This window comes from Pomacea canaliculata, linkage group LG7, assembly GCF_003073045.1.
Source record: "Pomacea canaliculata isolate SZHN2017 linkage group LG7, ASM307304v1, whole genome shotgun sequence".
NCBI lineage: Eukaryota > Metazoa > Mollusca > Gastropoda > Architaenioglossa > Ampullariidae > Pomacea > Pomacea canaliculata.
The window spans coordinates 17,224,981-17,251,537 of NC_037596.1; the positions used below are offsets into that span (position 1 = coordinate 17,224,981).

General features: G+C 39.1%; 2 protein-coding genes across 3 annotated transcripts; one reads left to right on the plus strand and one right to left on the minus strand.

The window, feature by feature from the left end:
• The first annotated feature begins 1,499 nt into the window (after positions 1-1,499).
• LOC112567890 lies at positions 1,500-3,403 on the plus strand. Its single transcript, XM_025244765.1, has 3 exons — positions 1,500-1,976; positions 2,097-2,477; positions 2,910-3,403. The coding sequence occupies exons 1-3, from the start codon at positions 1,901-1,903 to the stop codon at positions 3,218-3,220; spliced, it is 768 nt and encodes a 255-aa protein (XP_025100550.1). The 5' UTR covers positions 1,500-1,900; the 3' UTR covers positions 3,221-3,403.
• Positions 3,404-13,801: 10,398 nt separating this feature from the next.
• Positions 13,802-18,010, minus strand: LOC112567882. Of its 2 annotated transcripts, none has more exons than XM_025244751.1 (3): positions 17,703-18,010; positions 16,291-16,649; positions 13,802-15,317 (listed from the first exon to the last, which is right to left on the minus strand). In XM_025244751.1, the coding sequence occupies exons 1-3, from the start codon at positions 17,960-17,962 to the stop codon at positions 14,977-14,979; spliced, it is 960 nt and encodes a 319-aa protein (XP_025100536.1). In that variant the 5' UTR covers positions 17,963-18,010; the 3' UTR covers positions 13,802-14,976. The 2 variants fall into 2 exon arrangements, with proteins under 2 accessions (XP_025100536.1, XP_025100537.1); XM_025244752.1 differs by having other exon boundaries at positions 17,560-18,010.
• Positions 18,011-26,557: the final 8,547 nt, after the last annotated feature.

Below are 26,557 nucleotides of genomic sequence, written 5' to 3' on the forward strand. Positions count from 1 at the left end.
GGGCAGCAAGGCAATGTGTATTCCCCTTACAAGCACCACACCACAATGACAACACACCCAACAGTGTGTCAGAGGAAAAAGTCTAGTCTTTCTAAGGACACGCTTGGGTGCACACTGCTTGTGGCGATAGGTGTTGATTGTGTGCACTCCGTACGGGCTCAGTAATTCTACTGTGATTACAAAGGTAACCCTGGACTGGACTGGTACACACGTCTTGGCAAGATTTCAAAACAGCGAGTACTCCACCAAGTGCCAAGTATTAATGATAATAGTGAATACTTCAATTCATAGTGGCTGATGAACGCAGAGAGGATATACTAGTAAATGTTCTCCATGTTGATTTAAGAGACTCTCTTTTGATGTTGAACTGTTTCGCTGTACTGAGACAATAGAGAATTCTTACATGCCATAGAATTTATTTATCTAGTAGACTGTGTTTTTTTTACTCAAACATTGTTGTACGTTGTGTTGTGTTGCCATGTATCCATTTCACGGTATGTCTTGTCAGATTTAGCTGTAATATAAATGGCGACTAGTCAAGGGTGGTCAAGGATAAGCGTATGCGTCTCTGACATTGCATATAACCTGGGTAGCTTAAGGAATCGTTGGGCAATAGTGTTCAAAATATGCGCAACTATCAGATGAGAACACGTTGAGAGCCCATCCTTGTTGTGACAACTCCCTGGTTGTATGCATTTTCAATTGACTCAGAAACCTCAGGTGGTTATATATATATAAATGTATTTAGGTAACATAAATAGAATACATGTATATACCTTTTGAAATTCTTAGTAGGCATCTATATCTCAATTGGAACATGTCAAAGAAAAGTGAACAGTGGACTGACCAGCAAGAAAAACCTTTGGCCTGACATATCATGTGTCAGTGAGTAAGATACATAGATAAGTAAGATGTACACATATAGTGAACCTTCTCTAGAAAAAAATAACCCTGATATTTACAACAGCATTTCATAGTCTTTTTTAAAGTTCCCATCTTGTATTATATAGTGACCAACAAATAATTTGAAGTAAAAGATATTATTATGTGCTCTAATATGCATGCTAAATACAAAGCGGCATGTAAAACAAAATACATACCATATGAAGACAAGCTAGTTATTCAGGGTGAAAGTAGTGAAACGAGGCATAAAAACATATCTCACCAGTAAAAATTCATACATAGTACATGTATCTATTTAATAAATATTATTTTACCTGTTCAGATCAATCTACTTGTGTAGTCTTTTGGTGTAGAACTGTAGATGAATAAAAGTCCATTCTACACATAATAAGCTTAAGCCAAGTTTTTTTCTATAAATAGAACTATTGGCGCCTGTACTTAAAATAGTGCCAAAGCCTTCTAAGAATAGAACGTACACATGCGGAGATTCTCCGTCGCTTTAAAAATTTATCTTACTAAATCCAGTAAAAATACCTGTATGTAAACTTTTAACTAAGTATATTTTATTAACTAAGATATACATCTAGATTGCTCGGATTAAATTATGTTATGTATGACATGCGAAGTGAATTGAATAACTTTACATATTATTGTTTATATGTGTGTATATATTTTTGCCACCTGCTGAATACATGTTTAAGCCACAAGTGGAATGTTGGGAATGTTACACCACTTTTAAGTGATTTCCATTTCACTGTATTGCATACAACTTCAAGATTTATATACTTTGTCATTGTGTCTCGCCCCAGAGCTTGTGTCGCATAGAAAATTAGTTCTTCTTCCCTGCCGAGGGTTTTCACTAATATTGTTCAATTATAAACCATCCAAAAGCTCAGGGAAACTGAAACGGAATGAGTCGAACATAATACAACTTGAAAGTGATCTATTTGAAGTTCATACAGCTGTCCTCACTACAGTCCCTTGTGTGAGATGCTTTATGATGGCTGCAACTATTACTGTCTTCCTTTTTTGTGTGTTTCTCCTGCAACAGAATAGAGCAAACTCCAGCACTTGTAAGTACTTTTTGTGTAGGTTGATGTGCTTGGTATGGTCATCGAAGAAAACGTTGGTTAGTTTTATTAAATAGAACAAATATATTTTTAAGTTGTTGAATGTCTTTCTAAATGTTTCAGGTGAGTCACAGTACTATGATGAAACCAAACAAGTAGCAGAAGATCATTTTGCAAATATCAGCTATTCTCTGAATATTATTGACGGTCCACAGTACTTACCCAAGCTGAAAGCAGCATATAATGTGTGCCAAGGAGACAAAATCTCACTTCAGTGCATGTTTGTCTGGAATAAAGAGTCCAGCAAAGTCACCGCAATGCACTGGGTGTCGAAAAATGAGACAATATGTTTCACAAAGCATGGCGACCTCAGCAAAGCAGCTTTCAAGTTTGAGATGCACATTACTTTGCTAATCAAACGATCGTTCAAGCTGATTGAGCTCTCCATTGCGGATGGCGATGGGTTATACAAACCATTACGAATTTTTCACCTTGATGTTCTCTGTAAGTCTTTAACACTTTTTTTTTATCGTTGAACTTAATTTCACACACATCTTTTGTGGTGTATCCACTGACATTATGTCTACATGATATAAAAAAATTAATTAAGTAAATATTTTATATTTTTTAATTATACTACAGTTATTTTTTAGAGTAAATCTCTGTAAATGCCAACAACTATTTCAATATTAACAAAAATATTTGCAGTTAAAGTTGTTCGTCTTTTATTGTTTTTGTTTTGCTTTTTGGTGTTTTATTTATTTGTGTTTTGTTAAAGTGGTGTGGTTAGTTCAGTGGACTTTGTACAAAAATGTCGTTGATGGACTCTGCGTGCAAAAAGTGAATGTGTGCAATCCTGTTATACAATACTATTATAGAAGTCGTTTCACTTGTTCTTGTGTCAGTTAAGTGGTCATCAGTTTGATATGATTGCAGATCCCCCCAAAGTAAAACTTTTCACAGTGGACGGCAGTGAAGTGGGTGATGTATATCTCATTAATGAAGATCAGAAGGTCACTGTTGTCTGCTCCTTCGACAAGGGAAATCCTCCTACCAGCTTCCGTTTGTTGGACAGAAGAGGGAAGGATCTAGAAAGTATTGAAGATGCAGACCACTTTAGCCACTCATTTGCTGTTAAATGTGAAGATGATTGGCCAAAGGTTCGGTGTGAAGGAGTGGGTTCGAAATACAACAGATCTGTATCATTTCTTTTTAGATGTAAGGGCATAATATTTCTTTATAATTAGAGGTGTCATTTTTGTTTTCATCAATTTGATGGCAATGAGACAAAAATTGGAAAATTTTAGTTACTCTTTATTGAATTATTCGCTCTAGAAATAATATTTTCGCGTAATTTGCATAAGAAAACAGGTTGTGAAAGTATTGGGATAATTAAAGCGATATAAACATGTTTTGACTGTTTCAGGTCCCCCACGCTTTGTCGAGAGCCTTAGAACGATTCCTTTAGGTCTTCGAGAAGTAGCGCTTCCTGTCAAGGCTCACTCCACAGACAATGGTGGCTGTTTCTGGACACCAGTTCCACCAAGCAATAATGTAAACCAGAAAATCAACTGCACTTTAAGTGGTAACCCTCCTGACCTCGTACTCAATCTCTATCTCGGCAACGAAAATGAAACAACTGAAGGGAACTGGACAGTAACTTTCCGCAATGAAAGAGGATTTGCCAAAGCCACCTTAATTGTCATCGATTCTCCAGGTTAGTCTTTCAAACAACCAATAAAGCAAGTAATTACAAAGCAATGTAACTATGATTCAGACGTATTTATACATTTAAGGAGTGTACTTTAAAGCAGAAAAGAGAAATAAAGTATCCAGTTTTCGTTCTCCAATTTTCAGTGGTGGTCATTGATTACATCTTTAGGAATTCATTTACTTCCAAAGCGCATTTTCTATATAAATCTTAAAATAAAATTAAGGTCTCTGTACTTTAAAAAAGAACTAGGTGTCAACGAGAAGCCCTATCATTAAAATAAAAATACAATTTTCTCCTAAAGAGTACTTGGCGTTTAATTATTTTTCTTGCATTTTACTTTCAAAAATAACCTTGGAGATATCAGGTTTTACTTAAAAGCAGTTATGTTTAATGTATGAAAAAATCAATTAAACACAAGTTGTGTTTCACTGTGCGTTTTCTTATTTCTGTCTAGTACTTATTTTCATCACTAGTTTTATAAAATTTGAAGAGAAATGAAGACTTGAACATTTCTTTTTCTCTGGATTTTAAACAAAATATTCCGGAAACTCTAATGTGAGTAAATGCGGTGTGTACCTTTTGCTGTACTTCTGTTTCCTTTTCGTAAAATGCAGTCAAAAATATCGGCTTTTTTGGCTCACGTGACCGCTAGAGTAATGACAATCGAAACTTTAACTTGATTGAAGAACAGCATTGTATGGTCAATGTTCATTATATTTCTCGGAGTTATCAGTGAGGTACAGCAAAAAAAAAAAAAAAAAAAAAAAAAAAATGACTTCATGGTTATTGAAAAGTTTAAGAGACAGTAACAAATACACTTCGTGATTAAAAAGAGAAGAGACAGGACATTAGCACAATTTAAGTGCAAGAACTTCGAAACAAATCCCAAGCAGCGCAACGAAAAGAAAATTTCGAGAGCTGTCGAACTAAAGGAGGAAATAACGATAGAAAAAGAAATAACTGAGGTAAGTAAACTAAGAATTAGTTCCAACAGTGCATGTATATATATATATGATAATTCTTTATAAATATTTAATTAAGGACTCTAAGTCGAGTCTGATTGGCCTTTAATTATTTTTTCTAAAACCTCAATAAGTTCCTTATATTTTTGGATGCAATTGAAAGAAATAAAAAGAAGCAGCTTTATTAAAGATATTTTACCTTACAATCTCAGGCTTGCTCTTAAATGTTGATCAATGTTGTTTCTGCTATTGAGAAGGATTTTTTTTATTTTGAAGTTCTACCTCCGAGGGGACAATGATACTTCAGATGAAATGACTTCTCAGTGCTGAAAGTTGTTACCATGGTTATGATTTACTTCAAAAAAGGGAACGCTACAGTCCTGTCCTGTACAAAATGGCCCCGCGACGATTATTGACAGAAGCGGGCATTTTCTGACGAGGAGGATGAAAAGGAATTCTAAGAAAGAAGAAAGAAAAAAATCAAACGGGAAAACAAATGGCGCATAATGGATTATATTATTTGCGTTTTCTATACGATGAAATAAATTTTCAATATAAATTATTAAAATGTATATTAAATATTTTAAACGTTTTTCTGTGCCTTGTGTCTATTTTTTTGTGGGAGGAGGCGAATTAACATTACGTGCAAGTCACGTGACCCCTAACTATGATAACGGTTTTTAGTTTGTTTTTTTTTCCGTCCGACGAGATTAAATTTGTATAGTAATTGAGGAATCGAAAAGGGTCTCCCTGGTTGGAAAACCATCATTAACAGGGAAATCAAACGAAAAACGAAACAACCTATTTCTGTCGTTTCTTGACAAGTCAACGTGTTATTTTACAGACAGTTATGAATGTTGTGATAATCAAAGTGTACGTCAGCAGCGACAACGATAACATTGACCACTCCCATCAAGCAATTTTTTTCTGCTGCTGCCGGTTGTGAAGTATTTGGTGAATCTCTAAAGAGTTACAGAATCGAAGATATTAATCCTGTTATGTACTTTGTCCCCATAACCTCAGGTAGATATTTATACTTTCTGGTTATGAAAAAAGACATAATATCTTCAACAGTTCCTCCACAACCTGAATACTGATTTTTTTTACCCGAAAGTTACCTATGTATATGTAGGTGTTTGATTTTGCACGTATGCATATGTCTGTAAAACGAATAAGCTATTTGAGTATTGTGCATGTGGTTATGTATGTGCAGTTGTAATTATTGCTCCATGTATGTATGACTTGATAATGACTTTTTGTTTCGTCTCTTTTTAAGAGCACGAATATTTACTCCACAGGAAAGATTGTCAATGCACATATTAACATAATTTTTGTAAGTGCGTCCAGGAAGCCATTTGTGCCTGTTGGAGCTGAACTGTCATGTTTGTGACATACCATCGAATTGGAAAGTATGAGGCCAACGAAAACATAATGTAAGCAACGATTACAGTGTAGAAGAGAGATATAAAAACGAGGGAAGTGAAACCCGTTGTACTAAAGTGTTCTTTAGAAAAAGCAATGTAATAAATAAAGAAAACTCCAGACATTCTCTACAGGACATTTGAGACAACACAGGAAACTGAAACATGCTTAAAATCAATCTATCATCTAAGTTCTCTCCATTTTAAAGTCAGTCTAATGCACCTTATGTTAATCTTTATTATACTATTTGTATAGCTTAGCCCTTAACGTGTACTCGAGAATATAGGTTATGGAGATGAATTGCTACACGAGAACAATTTATGTCTTCTTTAACCATGCAGGAAGCACACATCTGTGCTATAGAAGCCCTTTCCCCCTTCCTTAGGTCTTTAGAGAAAAAAATTAAAGATGGCGTGTGTACATATTCAGATGAGCAAGTTTCCGAGGACAGTCTCTGTAACTGTGAGAAAAATGACAAAGTCACGCGAGAATGGGTTTAACAGGACCTAACACCATGCATGACCGACACAGGTGGCGCGCCCTGGCCATTTATCCGTCATGTCTGGTTCCCCCAACGACCGGTACTGGCGGGCCAGCTCTACCATAGGTCAACTGATTTATTGATCAGGTACTACTGAACAAGGATGGATGAATGTGAATAGTGAATAGTGAATACTGAATAGTTTATTTATTTTGTTAGGCCTTTGGGCCCATTCAAAAGGATTCATGCAACACAATAGATACAGTGTTATTATCGTAGAATAGCATCTCTTTTCTTTGCCGCTAAATATAAAAACTTGGCAAGATTGGACAGTATTGTTTCATTACTTGTTGACATAAGCATCTGCAGTTTGGAATTATTTGGTCTAGTGTAGTACATTGTCGGAATGAAATTTTTTCTCAGATCTTTCAGGCATGGACAACATAGTATAAAATGGAACTCATCGTCTTCATCAATTTGACACATAGGGCATATTTTACTTATATTATTGACAGAATATCTTAAAGTATGTGTCATTATACCTGAAATACCAAATCCAATTCTCACTAATGCATTTCTGATGAAACTATTAACATCTAAACTCAAATACATCTCTCTGTTAGTCACAGATTTAATTGACTTATAGAAACTATACCTTTCACTGCTATTGATTATAAAATCCCATTCTTGCCAGTGACAATCAATCAATCTTTGTTTAAAACATTTTATAAAATTGCTTACTGATTCCACTCCTTGATTTTGCCAAACATGTCCAAAACCATATCTAAAAAGAAGTAACCTGATCTCAGATACCTAGTTTTGCTTTCCATTATTGTCTAATCGTTCTAACATTTTGTAAGCTCTCCAAGGGAGTCTTTGTTGCTCCATCCTTGTTAATTTTATCCAATATCTAACACAGCTTATGTATATGCTAACGAAAAGTGGATATCTCCCAAAATCACCGTATATCATCGTGTTAGGAGTGCGTGTACCCACACCAAAAAATCTTTTCATAGCATATGTGTGAACTTTTTCAATTTCTATACAGACATTTCCATGAAGGCCCCAAACTTCGGCTGCATAACATAAGACTGGTTTAACTTGCATGTCAAATAGTCTAGTAAAAACGTTAACAGAATGGTTTCCTATTTTGTATAATGTATTCATGATGCAGAATACTGCTTTCTTGGCCTTAGCAGTTAGGTCTTCAGACGCAAGGGAAAAACTTAATCTTGTGGAGAAGTAAAGGCAGGGCTTCTGCTTACGCAAAAAATTGCGTACAGTACGCATTAAAAGTTCGGAGGACCCCTTCAGTTTTCGTCGATGGGGTCCCATTCAAAGTTGGGCGAAGAACAGGGACCCCTTAAAAATCTGAAGAAGGGGTCCCTGGGACCCCATAGAATTTAGCCTTAGCAGAAGCCCTGTAAAGGCCTAAATACTTTTATGTATTTACCACATTTATTTGCATACCTCCATAGAGCCACCTTTCACTCGCTGCTAAAAATCCCCGTTTTCTTAAAACAACAATATTACTCTTGTTTAGATTAACATTTAGGCCCAGTCTTACTGATGCGTTATATAAAGAATTTAGCTGGTGTTGTAGTCCTTCTGTAGTTTCGGACATCAATAAAATATCATCTGCTAATAAAAGAATGAATATTTCCATAAATTCATGTGTAAAGGTTGCCCCATGTTTTCTATTATTCATAATTTCTAAAGCTAGCTCATTAATAAAAAGCGAGAAAAGTATAGGGCTGCATACATCTCCTTGCTTAACTCCCTTTGTGCACTCAATGTAATTCGTGAAATCGCCTCCACATCTCACACGGGCTTTAACCGATTTGTACATATTTTGGATGCATGTGTGTAGTTTACAATGTATGCCATGTTTGGTAAGGATTGGCCAAAGTAATTTTCGAGAGACAGAGTCGAATGCTTTTTCAAAATCAATAAATGCTACATAAAATTTACGATTCATAGCAAATTGTTTCTGGATGAAGGCAAATAATGTAAAAATATGGTCAACCGTAGAACGATCTTTCCTAAAGCCAGCCTGGTTCTCCCCAACTATATCATTTAATTCTACCCATTTTTTAAACCTGTTATTCATAATGTAGCTGCACATCTTACTACTAATATCATTTAGAGATATTCCACGATAATTGTTTGGATGTGAGTAATCTCCCTTCTTATGAATGGGCTGAATAATAGATTCAGTCCACTGTTCTGGGTTTATGCCTTTATCAAATAGCGTGTTAAAATATTTTACAAAAAAGTTTATAAAAGCACCATCCACATATTTATAGACTTCACCAATTATGCCATCTGGACCTGGTGCTTTACCATTTTTTAGGGATTTTATGGCTTGTATATCCTCGGTTTTAGTGATAGGGTAATCTAAGCCTGTATCTTCTTGTAGTATAGTCAGAGTGGGTGGGTTCTCTATTTCACTGTTGGCTTCAAGTACTGTCTTGAAATGGACATACCACTGATCAACATCAATCGTATTTCTTGCCAACCCACTTTTGCATGATATATTCTTTATAGTCTTCCAAAACGATTGCTGGTTAGTGGAAGAGTTGATAAGGTCTGCACATAACTGTTTTTTGTATAGCTTCTTTTTCTTCTCAACTAATTTTTTTGTATCCCTTACGTGCTAGAATATACATCTGACCATCTTTCCTATCAGCTGATCTACGGAATTTTCTTAAAACGTTTTCTTGTATTTCTTTTCTCTTTGATACACTCAGTGTCGAACCATTTTTGCTTATGCTCTTTTCGGTCTATATTACTCCGTTTATCCATGCACTGAGTGCAATTCAATAAACAACTGTTAAATAGTGAAAGTGCTTCGTTTATATCCGTATCTATCTTATCGCTTGCTTGCGTTAGTAGCTCCTGTATCTCCGGGGACTGGATAGCTTGGTGAAATTTCTGGATATTAGCGGGGTTCCATACCATCTTGCTTACAGATCTACTTGTTTTGATGATATTCCTTACAACATGACCAACTGTCTGAACTTCTAGGCTAAATTCTACTGCAAAATGTTTGGATTCAATCCTGTCTGCCACTATCATCTTTAAGTCAGATGACTTTTTATGTAGCAGTTCGTCTGAAGCAATGTAATAATCTATTGTACTATTTCCATTATCTGATAAGTATGTGAAACTTCCATAAGGGTCGCCATTACATACTCCATTTAGTATAGTCAAGTCCAGAGTAGAACACATATCTAGTACTCATCGGCCATATTTGTTTACCACCCTATCCTCCGACTGTCTGAATTTGGTAATCATTTCATCATATTTTAAATGCATATCATACAATGTATTAATGCTATACATAACGCAGTTTTCTGTCCCAGTTCTTGAATTTAGGTCCCCTGAAATAAGGAGGTATACATCTTCATAAACATTTTTCATATCAGTTATACATTCTTCAAGTAAGCCGATGCCGTTATCGTTACCTGTTACGACATAGTAGACAGAGTGTTCAGGGGGCACATAGGCACAGACATATAACATATCTTTGTCTATTCCGAGGAGTTCTTTCTTAAGGATAAATGCAAGTATGTTGTCGAAACTATTACCAACATCTTTACATAGGCCACTAATTCATTCTTGATCAAAACTAATAATCCTCCCGATAATCTTCCGTGCATTGATAGTCTAATACCTGGCTTGCTGAACGCTGTGTGATGGGGAAAGTTCTTCGAGTAGAACTCCTTTATAAATGTTTCAGTTAGACATACAAAGTCAAATTTGGAAACGTAAGCGATAAAGTCAGTGTCTTCTAGCTTTGACATTAATCCTTCTATGTTCCAGTTCAAAAACTTCAAATAGCTAGGACGTATGTTCAGATTATCCTCACTGCTTTCTTTACTACCATTACTACCATTACATTTACGATTATCGACTCACAGATGATTGTGTTTGTAACCACGTGTGAGTCACAGACTACATAATTTTAATGTCTTCAATGTTTACCGACCCAGTGTATTTTTTGAATATTAATGACTTACCCCTTGATATGAACCCTATGGTGGTGTCAATAAATGATCAAAGGTCAAAAGGTCTTACACACAGAATCACACACACACAGTTACACACACATAGCTTGTCAGTCTTACCTTGAGTATCTGAATCTTTTAACAATATACATGTAATAACATTAGGAAAATGGTCTGGCTCGTCCTTATCCAGAAATGGTTGTACACGTCTGAGTATATTCCCATACTTCTCATCAAAACTAATTGCAGTTCCTCACTGCTCATTACTACTGACGGCCAGTCTCATTGTCCCCAGGCCGGTGTGGTGTCTGTCTCTAGTGGCGTTGTCGCTGTAATCAAGATTAGTTCACTAGAAATAAGAGACACCCGCTAGTATGGAGTACATGCAATGACCGGTAAATTGTTTATCTGTAATTTTAAAAGTGAAGCAGTTGACTGGTCATCAACATTTACTCTTTAATCTACTTTATCTGGGTTTCCCAGAGAATAACTCCGTCCTTTCAACGCTTTTTGTCGGACTGTCATGTCTGCAGGGAGTACAGATTTAGCAAAAAGGCTGTTATGTTTATAAATGAAAAAAATCACCAAAAATTGTTTTGATCAACACCAGGTTATGTTGCAACGGGTGTGACCATTGGTGCAGGATGTCTGTCTGCTGGCTGATAGAGCGAGACAAGCTTCACTGAATAATATGGGTCTTGTATTTTTGTCTAGTTTACTTATGCTGTAAAAAGAACATACAACATTAATATCTATACCCTACTGAAGAAAATGTTCAAGATAACCAGCGTGACATTCACGCACATGGGAAAAACACACTCGCAAAGATCAAAGTAAGAGAATTATTAGTGTAGTCACAAGTGTTTGGGTTGAAAGTACTGTGACAACAAACAAACAAGTGGAGCGGGACTGACCGGGTTCCTCACTCAGACTAACACCGTGGAGTCATGTCCTGGTCTTGCAAGAAGTGTGATTGTGAAAGGACTGACAGACACTTGTGAACATGAACTCGGTGGATAACACTAGTTGTTGTGTAGAGAGACACCGACTGTTGTGAGTGCAATACACAACACGTATATATAAATGTGTCATACACAACATGTGTAGATAAAAAATGTCATAAACACCATATGTGTATAAATGTCATTAAACATGTGTATAGAAATGTTCCCTACACACCATGTGTGAATAAATGTGTTAGATACATGTGTATATGTGTCATAGAGCATATGTCAATGACGTCAATGTGTGATGACGTCAGATACTCTTTGGTTTGTGCTAAGGAGAGACAATCACAAGTTGTGACGTACAGCGCGACATGGAGTACAACCGGCCTATAACTGCATCAAACAGACAGACGACGACTTTCCGCTCCAGACCACAAACACGCTGTCTCCTGGTCACCCACACCACGTCACTGCGGGCCGTGGCAACTTCCTCGATGTCATCGTCGTTCATCACCCGCACTGGGATACCCGCTTCTTTCAGTCCCTTCATCATACCCGAGTCGTCACTAACGTCAAGCCAGTCCAACACCAGCACGTCTCTCCACTGCAGGCAGGGCTGTGTTGTGTCGCCGTTGGTGGAGGTGACGGTCGTGGCTGTTGTCATGACATTCTCTGTTAACATTCAAAGTAAGTTTCTACTGTTAGTTACTTGCGTGTGTGGATGTTTTGCCGACTGGCTTTTCGCAGCCGGACGTTTCACCGCATTATATCAGAGAGAGAGAGAGAACTTACTTACTTCTCAAAGAATGACAGTAACTACTAGATTACACAATAATTCTTTATTTCAAACAAATTTTACACACAGACTTCACAGACAGTTCACTTTGATTGTCACAGATTATGCGCAACAGCTTTGAGAAACATTGATACAATGGCGAGAGAAATGTGTGAGCTAACGGTTCACATGAGGAGGGATAGTGAGAGAGAGTTCACTGATACATTGATACAATGGCGAGAGAAATGTGTGAGCTAAGGGGCGTCCCACACTTGACTTCGGCTAAAGATCCCGCGTGAAATGCCGAAATGTTCGTCGACAAAACGTCCGTCGGCTGCGGGCCCCGCGCCGAAACCTCCGTCGACGAAGCATACGTTGGCTAAACGTCCGTCGTCGAAAAGTCCGTGTACCCTTTTTGAACCACTTTTCTGGATATTTGCTTTTTCATATTTATTTAAATTGTTTTTTAGCTTCGTCATCATCATCACTATCATCCTCGTCATCGTTGTCGTTATCGTCGGCGTCATTACAATTTGTTAGTTTTAACTTCCTTTAGTAATTACTTCGTAGCTTTATCCACTTCAAGCTGTTTCGCATCAACAATATCTTATTGTTGATCATTCTCCATGCAATGATTATCATATTTGTTAGTTAGGTTTCAAAATCCTTTAAGAAAATTAAAGGGTTATGCTTTGATTTTCTTTGAGATATCTCATACCTTTTTATTTGTTCTTAAATTTTGTAAACTATTCAGTGTTATGACATGTAATATTTGCTTTTCAACATTTTAACAAATAAGACAATAGCAGAAAAAGAATGTTGTATCAATGCTATGCTCACATTTACATAAACTTTACAGGTTTTTTAAGGGTTCTGTAGAGTAAACGCTGTTTTTTCTTTAAAAATTAGAAATGTTCACCATCCGGGACTTAAGTCTATAATATAAACGAGAAGTTAGCATTTTCTTTGACCGAATACGTTCTCCTCAAAATAGTATGCATTTATTTATTTATGTATTTTGACAACCGGAACCCAGCAACTTGTTTCCGTTATCATTGTTCACTTATTGCTTCATCTGATCTTTCCTGCTACTTGAAGTCAGGATGTGAGTCAGTACAACCTGAGACACAGTCTTGTAGTCACATACTTCACTCTGTCATCTTTAGTCTCATGCTACTCATAATGCCACTAACAACTCCAGTTCTGTCTAGCTTCTTCCCACTATCCTTGTCTGTTTGTCTGTACGTATGTCTGTACAGTTTTTATTAAATTTGTAAAGAACTTGCCAGGGGCAGTCCTGCAGTGTAACAGTAAACACCTGATACAGGGAGGATTAGCTGCACTGGGTTCAGATCTCGTCTCAGGCACGCTGTTCTTTCTCTGCCGTAGAGTGTACTGCTGCCTTTAAACAGATGATGCTCTACATCTCAACTTTACTATTTATAGGATTTTGAAAAATCCTTATTATTCATAAATTCTCACTAAAAGTTTTCAATAACAAGATAAACATTTTTGCATTATTCTTTGACATTTTTATTGCTTTTTTTCTTGCTTATTTTACATGTTTCAATAATGTTACACGTTTGCTTATATTTGTATTATACAGATACGTAAACACAAAGGCATACGGTTCTGACTACTTTGAATCCTTAAATCCTTACAAAAGTATAACTGTTCTTCATTACTGCACATCCAGTCGTCGGTAGGTTAGTTATATTTTCTAGATCACCTTCCATTTGCTATTCCCGTCATTATTGTTTTGTTTTGTTCGAAGGCGCCCGTTTCCTCCCCCTCTTACTTCTATACATCCTTCTTCATTACATGACATGAGATCACATGGGGTCACATGGGTTCACATGGCAGCTGGGTCAGTGGGAATAGCAACGCTCGTCACTTTGCCCGATGCACCCCGTCCTCACACTTGCTATTTCGCCATACTGCTTCTTTAAACTGAAGAAATCCGTTACTTAGCTCTCACGCTAGTTCATGCAGGAGGGCAATGGAGGGCCCATGGATTCCTGAAATGTTTGTGGTGATTGTGTTCAAGTGAAGTCCGTCAACAGCACTGGATAAGTTGACTAGAATTTGTTAACTTTTTAAATTATGTAGATCGTAGAATCTGTTGGTACACTTAATTTTTAATTGACAAAGTTTATAAGCAGTTCTTCTTCGTTTGTTTGCCACATGTGTATGCTACATAATAAAGATCATAATAACATTTTAATGTTACTTTTATTCGTTTATGGTATCCTGGTTAGTATGATTTTTTTTTTTAATCTAGTGAATGTCGTGGTCATCAGGGAATAATGTCATTGTCAAGAGAAGAAAGCAGCACCAATTTAGAGTAAAAACTAAAAAACACACCACAATAAATTTGACACAGGAAACATTATAATCCGTATGATCTCTACACAATGACACTGAAAACACGAATTAACATCGTGGGTGTTGTCGGCTGACACAAGCACACAGCAGTCGACAACAGTAACAACTGATAGAGAGGCAGTGTAACCCCATGTGTAAATAAATGTGTCGTACACATAATAAATGTGTGATACACAACATTTGTAAATAAATGTGTCATACACAACATGTGTTTATAAATGTGTCATACACAACATGTGTATATAAATATATACAGAACATGTGAATGACGTCACGAGGTTATGACGTCAGATATCCTTCAGATTGCTTAAATTGTCACAATGACAAGTTGTGACGTACACCGGGACATGGAGTAATACCGGGATGAAGCATATTCCCCCAGACAGACGACGACTTTTCTCTCCAGACCACAAACACGATATCCGTTCGTCACCCACACCACGTCACTGCGGGCCGTGGCTACGTCCTCAATGTCATCGTCGTTCATCACCCGCACTGGGATACCCGCTTCGTTCAGTCCCTTCATCATACCCGAGTCCACACTAACGTAATGCCAGTGCAACACCAGCACGTCTCTCCACTGTAGATAGGATGGTGAAGTACCGCCGTTGCTGGAGGTGACGGTCGTGCCTGTTGTCGCGACATTCTCTGTTAACATTCAAAGTTTCTACTATTAGTTACTTGTCGGAGATACAGCGTACACACTGACAGACATATGGATATAAATACAACGTAAAATAACAGTAACACGTGACTTACACAGTGAATGTAATGATAGTAATGATAATAATATATATATATAACTATAATGATCATTATAATGTTTATTATAATAACAATGGCATCTTGATAGCGCACTTTTCCGCCATTAGCTTTGACATAAGCAGTCAGCAATGTCCATGTAGATTATCAGACATCTCAGCACAATCACACTACAGGTAAACTCAATGTTGTATACAAAGTAAACAACAAACAACGACTCTACACACAACAACATTACAGGTGTCACACAGTCAAGAGGAGGTGAACAAAGATTCACCTGAATACTTCAGTAACAAACACAGGTAAGTATCAGACACAAGATCACGTGACAGCAGCCTCAAACTCACATGGAGCAGACGACAGACAACCTCCAATCCCTGATATCACACTCATCGTCAGTCACATCGTTGAGATGAAGAGGACACAAACATCTACTCTACAGACAGTGCAGCCATGAGGAACAGGTCCGCACATCAGACAAAGGAGAACTGAGTGGTCAGCAGTGCCAAACATGGATTGTCAGTGAAGTAGACACAAGTAATACACATGATGAACAGGTGTAACACATGGCAAGATGGCGCAGATGTTACAGTTGAATAAAAATGTTGTACAAAACTGAGACACGTTGTAAAGATAGAGAAACCGATTCAGAAACCTGGGTAATGATGTCACACTTTCAGAGATGACCAGTCCACACAAACCATGGTTCAGATAAAAGGTCAAAGACGAAATGGTATGAAGAGCTGTCAACCTGTCACCTTCACAGTCATATTCAGAAGACTGTTTCTCACCTGCCTGTTATTTATCAAACCAAGTTTATCTGTCAACAGACGTGACACTACACAATACCCACACCTACCTGTAACATCAACACGGAGACTGTGTAGGAAGCTGGCCACGTCACGACCGCACGTCACACAGTCAACTGGCCAGCGACCTGAGTGACCCTGACCTTGGTGATACAGTCGTGTGACTGGCGGGCCGTCTGTGTGGTCGGGCACACCTCGCTCACTGTACGGCTTGACAACATTTCCGTCAGTAATAAAGTCGGCCTGCTCGACTTCCCTAACGACGGCCGGCGGAGAGCGGAGGGGTCTGGTTAAATATTCCACTTGCCAGCAGTCGGGTGCGTTTTCATGGAAACAACATGCCGCCCACAGATGGAGATCAGGAACTTGTGTCAGCAGCTTGTCACACACAGTGCGGAAGAATCGTGACCTGTGACAGACTTGTATACTAAGCTCACTGACACTGTACATAATAATGTGTGTGAATAGCGGTGAATGCTGTGGTTGTGTGTGTGTAGATATGTATACATGCATGAGGGAGGGAGGCAAGAGAGAGTATATGTCTGTTGTCTGACACAGAATGTGTAAGTATACACGTAAATGTATCTTGTACAAATAAAATTAAGCAATTGACAAGCATTAACGTTTGTTACTGAAAAGAATTTTGTACAGATGTACAAAACTGATGTGTAAGGACTAGTTTCATCTTCTTCAACACGTACATGGCAGGAAGATGATAAAGAAATTATGGTGTAAACTTAAAAAAAAATATATTTTACTTTCTGTGTTCATGTGGTCTATGGGAGAAAGAGGATGGGAGAGTGAAACTGATTTCCAAGATAAGTAGTAAATATAGTTGTATTAAATATGTCACTTATAACAGAAATTCTGCCTAAAATATATATATATAACATGCAAAGTTCTTAAGATGCAAGTTTTCTTTGCCAATTTTAAGTAATAATGTATTAAATGTTCATTTAGTATTGTTACTTTTGTTTTTGTTGTTGAGTATATATTAAATCCATCCACTGGTGTAGTCTTCTACTTCACATCTTTGTTCAACTTCGTTGTCTTCAACTCAGCGCTGACTGTCGCAATGTGTTCATCGGGACAAATCACAACTTTCTCATTTAATTTGACCATCAGTCTTCAAGCACCTCCATCTCCTCTTTGTTTACTTGTATACCTGTTGTTTGAATAAAAGCTACGGTCACGCGAACTACCGTTTATTTCGGAATGTCGAGGTCGAGGCTTGTCACCTTGGTAACCACGTTAAAAATATCGCGCATGCGTAGAACATGTCATTGTAAAAAGAGTGTAAGAAAAAAATAGTTACTTACTGGTACGAAACTTGCGTGAGCAGGGCAGGTGTCCCTTTTATTGAGGAAATATCACTTATTAAACACCTGGTGGTGATTATAAGATCACAGCGAGCGACATCTACCTGTGTGTCTATCATCACATCACACGATGTACTACTCACCCGATCACTTCATCAGCGATGACGTACAACGACCCTCCTCTTGCTGCCTGTGATAAGTCATTGACGGCCTTCTCCACGTCTTTATCATTACCAACATCATACAGCAGCTGGTGAGGCTGACCGGGTGATACACCTGCTGACTGTTGTGTCTTTACTGTCTGCAGCAACAGGTGATACAGCATGGTGCACGCTGCATGACTCCTATCCCAACTACTGACAACGTAGACGTCGTGACCACACCACAGCCACTGTATGGCCATCAGCAGCAGCACCACAGTTTTACCTGTACCGGGCGGTCCGGTGACATATACTCTGGGAGGCGCCGTGTGTAGCAGGTGAAGTTGCTCCGGGAAGAGTGTGATGACAGCAGTATAGCACTCTCCTGTCCACCACACGGCCTGACCCAGGGTCTTGACACTCACACGTGGAGGACATGTGCATGGCACAGTCACTGTTGTCGCCGGACCACAGAATCTAGTACAGTCACATCAGTTGATGTCTTTTACAAATACTATTACTATTATTTTACAATTAATAATAAGTTAATTGTTAACTGTATTTTATTTTCCCACCGAAAGTGTATAACTTCTATTAAAACTAAAGAGACATTTTATGTTATTATCTAACTTCTGTTAACTGAAGAAACTTTCTAAAGCTTACTTCTATAATGGACACAATGATCTGCTCCAAATTAAGTATTGAAGTACTCCAGCACAATGCAAAACAGCAAAATAAAATTTTTTAAGGTAAAATGTGTTTCAAGTTTAAGAAGTTTACAGAAAGCAGTTAGTGAGCTGGTAGAAAAAAGTAGTTAGACAAAACAAGAGAATAATTATAACACTGTGACAATGGTTCGCCTCTGGCAAACAGTCGGACTTACAACATCTTTATTTTTTTGTTGAACCTGAAACTACATCAGTGGATGAATACAGGTTTCATGAGCTACACATGCGCTGAAAACGCACTTCTTCCGTGAAAATTATTCCTAATTCCCTTTCCCATCATGATAGTCCTTTGTCACATCTTCCCTGCTCGTCTTCCTTTTGCAATATCATGTTACCCTCAGTTCTTGTACTTATTTTTTGGATGCTCTACGTTTCCTGGAGATGTTGGCACCGTAGATTGAGGACCAACCAACATGCCATTGATTACGACATCGGCGTTAGGGACTTCTGCTTTCTCGCCAATCATCACATTTCCACATATCACCTGTAACATCTGGTAACAGTTACCAAGCCCTGTTAAAGATGAAACTCTTACTTTTGAAATATAGTCTGTTTACGATTTCTCTGACGAGAACAGCGGCGTGATCACTGATGTCACATCTAACATCGTACACGACAGGCTTAGACTGTGACAGTGTTGTGACTACACATTATTGTCATATTTACCTGGCTACCAGTGTCTTGTACAACTCAGGTGTCATGTGACTGTCAGGTCCAGCCCCAGCCACACGTCGCTGCCACCAGTGTCCGAGTTCCCTCAGCACGTGACTACTGACGTCACACGGGGTCTTGGGGTCAGACAACTGATCACAGCACAGACACAGACCTGGGATGTTGGAGGGATCTGTTGTTCCCAGACACCGACACAGGTCCTGTAGAGGATCCACATCATGTCATGCGACAAGAGTTAAATATAGAGATAGAAGATGAAAGTAAACTGAACGAAAATTAACTAACCCTCAACATGAAAGTATTAATTACAATTTAAATACGAATCAGTAGCTTAGAATGGCTCCTACAGGATAATAATGTTGTTAAAATAAATAGAACAGCTGTCTACATGAATGACTTTATTGAAACAAATCGTGCTGAGATAGTGTGAACACAACAATGTGCACCAAAGAAGAAAAAATAAAGAAGAATTCGTTTATTTGCCAAGTAACACTACATTGGGAATTCGATTTGATAACAACCGCTACTTACACACAAACATTTGTGGATGCCGTTCCTAACACTGATATTGATACACACCCCTTCCCCCAAACAATTATTTTCTCTTTTTTTATACATAAAGATACACTATCATCACATTTCATTCTCATTCACATGCACTGTCCACATTATCGGTTTGTCTTCTATTAATAAAAAAAAATTGTTCACACATTCAGGTACTCTGTAAGGTATATTATAGAAGACATGTAAGGTAACAGAAAGGTACTAAAACCTGAATGAGGAGGTTGTCGCCGGAGATGGCCTGTTGAAGCTGACGAGTCGTGAGGTTGGGGAAGGCGATGACCTTAGTGATGCGCAGACCGGGAGGGAATTCGGACACCAGGTGAGACAACATGGCCTCCGCCTTGTCCAGCTGTGACACGGCGTCTCTCAGTTTCTGTCTAATGTTGTTGTCTACATCCTGCTGTGACATGTTTAAATCTTTGATATTGTCACCCACTGCCTTCACCTCACAGACTACCAGTCCGTACTGTCGATGAATGAGAAGCACATCAAAGTCTCCCTGTTTCCACTTGTGTGGTAGAGAAGGAGGAAGGTTGGAGGGTCGGGGTAGGTGGGTAGCGGCGGCAGTGTAACAAGGTTCACCCAGGTACTGTCGGAACTGAAGCTGAGTCAGTCCAACCATCACATCTCTGTTCTCTTCAAACATTTTCTGAAGACAGACAAACATCCGCTGCATGGCAGCATCGTCTCTGACATCACTGTCCTGAAGGCGAGGAGGCTGTGGAATGGACGAATGAGCAGCAGAAGATGAACTCGTCGGTAGTTGGTTAGACTGACCAGCCTGTCCAGGTGCTGACTGTAGGACGAGAACCTCCTGACCAGCAGCTGCCTGTCTAGTCATGGGCACGCGGTTGACGTAGACAGGAGGCAGGAAGTAGGCGCGAGAGTCGAGATGAGGGAACGCGGCCTCCACCCACTGGAGCCAGAATGTCTGGGCCTGGGCTGGTAATGGGTCCTGTGTGAAGACCAGTGTGGTCAGTTAAATAATAACTACCTATTAGGTCATTTGAGTATTTGTGTTCAGACTTTACTTGTATTGTCTAGTGTTATTTAATACAGGACATGGCCCTTTGTATTTTCTGTCATTCAGTAAGGTATTGTTTTATCTCCTACGTTATAATGTGTTGCACACTGTTCTAATATTTATTTGATTGTCAACAAACAAACCTTTAAACCAGTCTTCTGGCTGATGAGACTGACTGCCGCCTCGATCTGAGAAGGAAGACCGCGGATGATAAGAATCTTCATACCTGGTACAGGTGAGGGGTTGGGGTCAAACTCTACATCAGCGCCTGTGTTTTTCTTTACCTCTTCCAGAGGGCGTGTGTTCACTTTAAAAAGAAATGATTGATTGCCAATGAACATACACATATCTCTAACTTATAATAGACAATTTCTTTTGAACTTATCATTTATTATTACCAGGGTTGTCCATGGGACATATTTTTCTATCCCATCCGCTCCCATCCCAAGGCAATTTATGCCTGTCTCATCCCATCCAATCCCATGGTAATAACATTCCTATGGACAACACTGCGCATTGCACACATGTTAACAAAGTCATGGCATAATGAAACTGGAATACAAAAGTATTTTTCCTGTGCTTAAAAAGTCTGACAACGCAAATTTCAGCGTAAATTTATTTTGCAATATCAAGTATCGACTACCATGGGAAATACAAATGTGTGATGTCCCATCCCATCCCATCCGATCTCATCCCATGGGACGTTTCCCATGCGATTCCCATTCCTATGGACAACACTGATTATTACGAGGAGCTGTAACTGTTGATTACACTAATGACATTTAAAAAAAATTATTGACATCGAACACAGATCATCATTACTGTAGTCGTGATCATAAAGCTGCTCATTATGATTATCATCATTATTATGGTTATCATTTCTCTGTCAGTTATCCGCCATTTTCATTGCTTTATCGACTATGATGTTTACTTGTGAATGCTATTTCACTACTTTTACTTTTTATCCTACTTTTATCTATTTTGAGTCTTAAAAATTAAAGCATATTAAAAAATACCACCTACCTGTATCTCTAAGTAGTGCCGCCTGTTCATCAGTCACAGCGTGTAGGTAAACTTTGACCCGGCCACCGCCTCTACGACTCTGTCTACCACCTCCTCCTTTAGGTCGCTGATCCTGTGATAGTTATTACAGTGAGAGGGGAACATGATGAGACTGAACATCGGGTACATCACTGAGATGATCGTGTACAAGAAGACATTAAATATCTGTAACAGCATTATATTAGCTTAAAGATGTGTTCATATAACAAAAGTAGGATGATAAAACTAGTTGAAGTACTCTAAGCGTGCAGTGAGGGAGAGTGGCTCACCTGACCAGACGACGGATGGGCAGACATTGTTGACAGTGGTCTCCCCTGTACACGACCAAGTTTGTCGGAGGCACCACGTGGTCTCCACTCTTGGTGAGAAACCAGCAAACTGTCATGTGTCAGGTGTCGTAGAATAATATAGTATCAGTGACACAATGTCAGTGGCATGGTATTAGTTCCATAAACTGACAAAACTGTTTCTTTAAGCTCTATTATCAAGTAGGCGTTGACAGCTCGTTTTGTTATTTAAGGGAATATAGCCCAAACCCTAACTAAGCTCCGCGGCACACTTGTGTGAATATTTTTTCTGTGGATATTTTCTGAATGAAACGTATCGGAACTGTCAAAATCTTTGAATGTCTGCATTAGAAATATGCATAATCTGTATTAAATCAATCTTTGTGAAGACAAAATTTCCTTTAAACAGAAACAAAATGCTTGTAAAAAAGGTGCAGGTGTATGGAGCATTGCTATGCTGTTACTGATGCAGATCACCTCAATTTGAATTATGTTCCAGGTAATGGGTTGATTGTATGCATCTCAGTAACTGTAGTACTAGTACAGCGCAAAACTCAGGTATGAGGAAAACAATATATCAGAGTGTCAGGAGAACTAAGAAGTATGTTTTAGAAGAATACAAAGGTTTCTGAGACATTTGTAATCATTTGGTTGCCACATGTTATTGGACAGTGATGTTTTGTTTTCTTGGTGACACATTTAATCTCTCCTACTGGTCAGTTGATACTTCAATGGGGAGTGCTTTTGTCTGTGGGCTGCTGGGAAGTTTAGTACAGTTTGTTCCTTTTGCATGTTTCTCAGTCTCTGTCTATGCTCTTTTGTGTGCACCTTTCTTTCTGAATGCTGTACAGATGCACATTGTTCAATCCTAAACTAAGTTTTGCAGTACTCCTTTTTTTAATTACAACGTTTATAGGCTACTTTTTGCTTGTGACTTTTTGCTACAAAGCAATTTTTTTTGTAATGTTTGGGTTTCCTATTATAAGATGCATTATTGGTGGCGAAAATAAGTAATTAAAAAAAAGCTCCACGGCCATTTTGGAAGACTATCCACAATGCTAAAAAATAATTGTTTGTTTCCTGGTTCATCTTCTCTTTTAATTTCTTCCGATTCCTCACTTTATTATGTATATATTTAGCATATATAAAAAAATAAAAGTATAAAACTACCTTTCCCTAGATAATGGCCATAGCTGAGAGTAAGGATTATCTGACAAATCATGTGGACACAACACATTCGTTTATACAAAGCAAGTAAGTAAGTAAACACATCAATAAGCTTGAGTATTCTAGATATGTTCGACATAAGAAAATAAACCAACTACAATGTATAAAACACTATGACAAATTCCTCTCTCACAGTCCTGCCTTCTCCAACCCTGTATGACGCCATGTCGCTATTCCCAGCAGCTGCTTGACGAGGGAAAGTTTGCTGCGCCACACGGGTATCGAACCGATGCGCCTCTCAGATCAGATGCCAGCGCTCTTAGCACTGTTTCCCCAGCTTGTGGAGACAATTACTCATTACTTAATAGTTGACTTCAGCATTGTGATATACCCAATATACACTCAGTACACTCAGTACTGCTAAGTATTGCTCCTTACTTGTGAGGACCTCAAACACACTCACAGCCTGTGTCTTCCTCCTCAGGCCACGATGGCGATGTTATCGCTGTACTCAAGTCGTTATCACATCAACGACAGAAGGAACTAAGTACTCACCTGTCCTGAAATAAATCTTTCTCTCAATTTCGCAGTGGAATAACTCAATTATGTCTCTCGCTGTGGTCACGACGAGGAATGGCAAGATGGCGGAACTAAGAGCTGTGTACTCGTTTCCAAAAATGTTTCTCAATGTCGATCTTATTTATCGGAGTTTCTCGAATCGCGAAATAATAGTTCAGTTTTGATTTCATATTCTACATGTAGAGGGCACGAGTGTATATTTAAACAGAAATGTAAACTCAATGAATAAGTATGATAGATCAACATCCGTGTGTGTTCCCTGTTCCTATGAGTGTGACCGTTGGGGCAGGATGTGGTCTTCGCTGGTTTCCTGTAGGCTTAGGCCCCAGTGAGTAGATTGAAACACATGATGACTCGTTTGAAATGTAGGGAGGGGTTAAGTACATATTACCAAATACCTCACATTGAATGAATAATTTTTAACTGCTGTTAATATATTTGTTTACACCGAGACTTGACTGAAGGAGTCTGACAGTGACAATGAGTGACATGTCAGCTGGTTTGGTCATCCTTTTCCCATGGACAAGTGTCCTACTATCACCATCAAATCCACCGGAGAAGGCGTGTGTTTTATATAAACTAACGGTACTGCAACGCCGTTGTGGCCAGGGAACGAGTGTGTACCCCGATGAAAAATCCGGCAAAGACTAGAAGACTGGTTTGCCCGGAACTGGCATCGCGATGTAAGAAACAGTTCATGTCTAGAACTGTGGGCATCCTATAAAATCTCTCTCCAACGTGAACGATACATTAACATCTACCAACTGAAAAGTAGCTTAAACCTGCTTTAGACTATGAATATCTGATATGACAACACATAAGCTCCAATACAGACATGATGTGGGCCCACGTGACATGTCGTCTGTGTAAAGTAGAAACAGAAGATGAAGCACGTGTACTCTGTTTCTGTAAAGCTTATACCAACATCAGAACACGTCCGAACACTGCAAAACCTACAGACCCTAACAGTGGGTCAGAGGTCATGGCAGATACCTCAAAAGCAGGGGTGGGCAACATACGGCCCACGGGCCGAATCCGGCGAGCGAAGGGATTTTGACTGGCCCGCAGACTGTTTCTGGTCGTACATGATAATGTGGCCCGCGGCCACAGTCTGCCGCAATCTCCCACTACATGTACTAATTACTTGCTTACTGCGTCGAATAATAGTGACTGATAGTTATTTTTTGGTTCTTTGTTTTCAGTTAGAATTAGATTTAGAAGTCGGCAAGAAAGCTTGTTTGTTGTGCAGTGAAAGTGTTGCCGTGTTGACAGAGTACAACGTTAGCCGCCATGATGCGACGACACATGCAGGCAATGGCAGTACTATGGCAGTACTGTATGGCAGGCTATGGCAGTACTATGGCAGTACTATGGCGGGCTATGGTGGCTAACTCAGGCTATGGCAGGACTTTATCAGCAGCGGAACGGCAAACAAGAGCAACAGAACTGGACAGAAAACTTGTAAGGCAGCAGACTGTATTCGTAAAAACCAAAGTAGCCCAGAAAGCTGCTACTCATGCCAGCTTGGTGGTCGCACACAACATTGCCAAGCTCAGCAAATCGTTCAGTGATGGTGAATTTGTCAGAACATCACAACACACTTTCCAACACTGGAGACTATGGCACCTCAGATGATGTCAACTGAGAAATACACCAATATGATATCTACACTAGACAATGAATTTGCTCGTCGTTTTGTGGACTTCCAGAAACTTGCTGCTGAGTTTGATATCTTGTCATCCCCGTTTACAACTGACTTTGAAAAGGTGCCGGATGCTCTACAGCTGGAATCGACTGACCTGCAGTGTGACTTTACCCTGAAAGAGAAATTCCAGCCTGAAAGCATTGACAAATTTTATGCTTCACTGAATGAGTCCAAGTTTGCCAACCTGAGAAAGATGGCCATGAAACTGCTTGTTCTGTTCGGGTCTCCATACATTTGTGAGCAAACATTTTAGACCATCAACATTAACAAGACCAATCTGCGTTCCAACCTAACTGATGTTCACGTGCAGTCGTTACTGAGGATGTCTACGTCCGACATGCAGCCAGAGTTCAAGCAACTTGTTGACAACTTTGATCGACCGCAGCTGTCTCATTGACTTCAGCAGCTATTGAAGTACATTACCTTAACATCATTAAATACTGTTTTCGGTCTCTATGCTTTAAAATTAAAGTTTATGAGTTTACATTAAACACGATTTATTCCTTGTGTAACGGACAACTGCGTAGTAGAGGGGGCAAGAGGTGATGGGGGAAGGTTGACATCCGGTGTTGACGGTTTGTTTTTAGAAAATGCTTGCGACGCAAGTCAGCGAAGGCCACGTGCGGGCCCGGCAGTGCTGACACCTGGTCTAGAGAGACTGGGGTGGGTATATTTAAGCCCGACCATAAGTGGCCAACACAGGAAGGCAGATGAAGGCGGCGGCTGATAATAATTTGGTGGATTTGTGGTTTTAATTCACTGACTCGACGATCTCTGTGGACGTGATACTGTGTATGTGTTACGAGAGAAGTACTTTGTGGTAGTACCATCTCTGTGGATGTGATACAGTGGCTGTATTACGGGGGATGTACTAGTGCAGATGTACTACTGTGGATGTACATCGTGTTTCTGTAGTCCTTATCATCGCCGTGGGAGCTCTGTGGTGTGAGCAACAGGCCGTGGAAATTCTTGGGGGCCAAGAAGCTGCACACCGACGTGGGCGAGCAGGAGCAGTGGACTCGGAGTAAGGAGGGGGCTACCCTGCCCTTCTTTACGTGGACGTACCGACC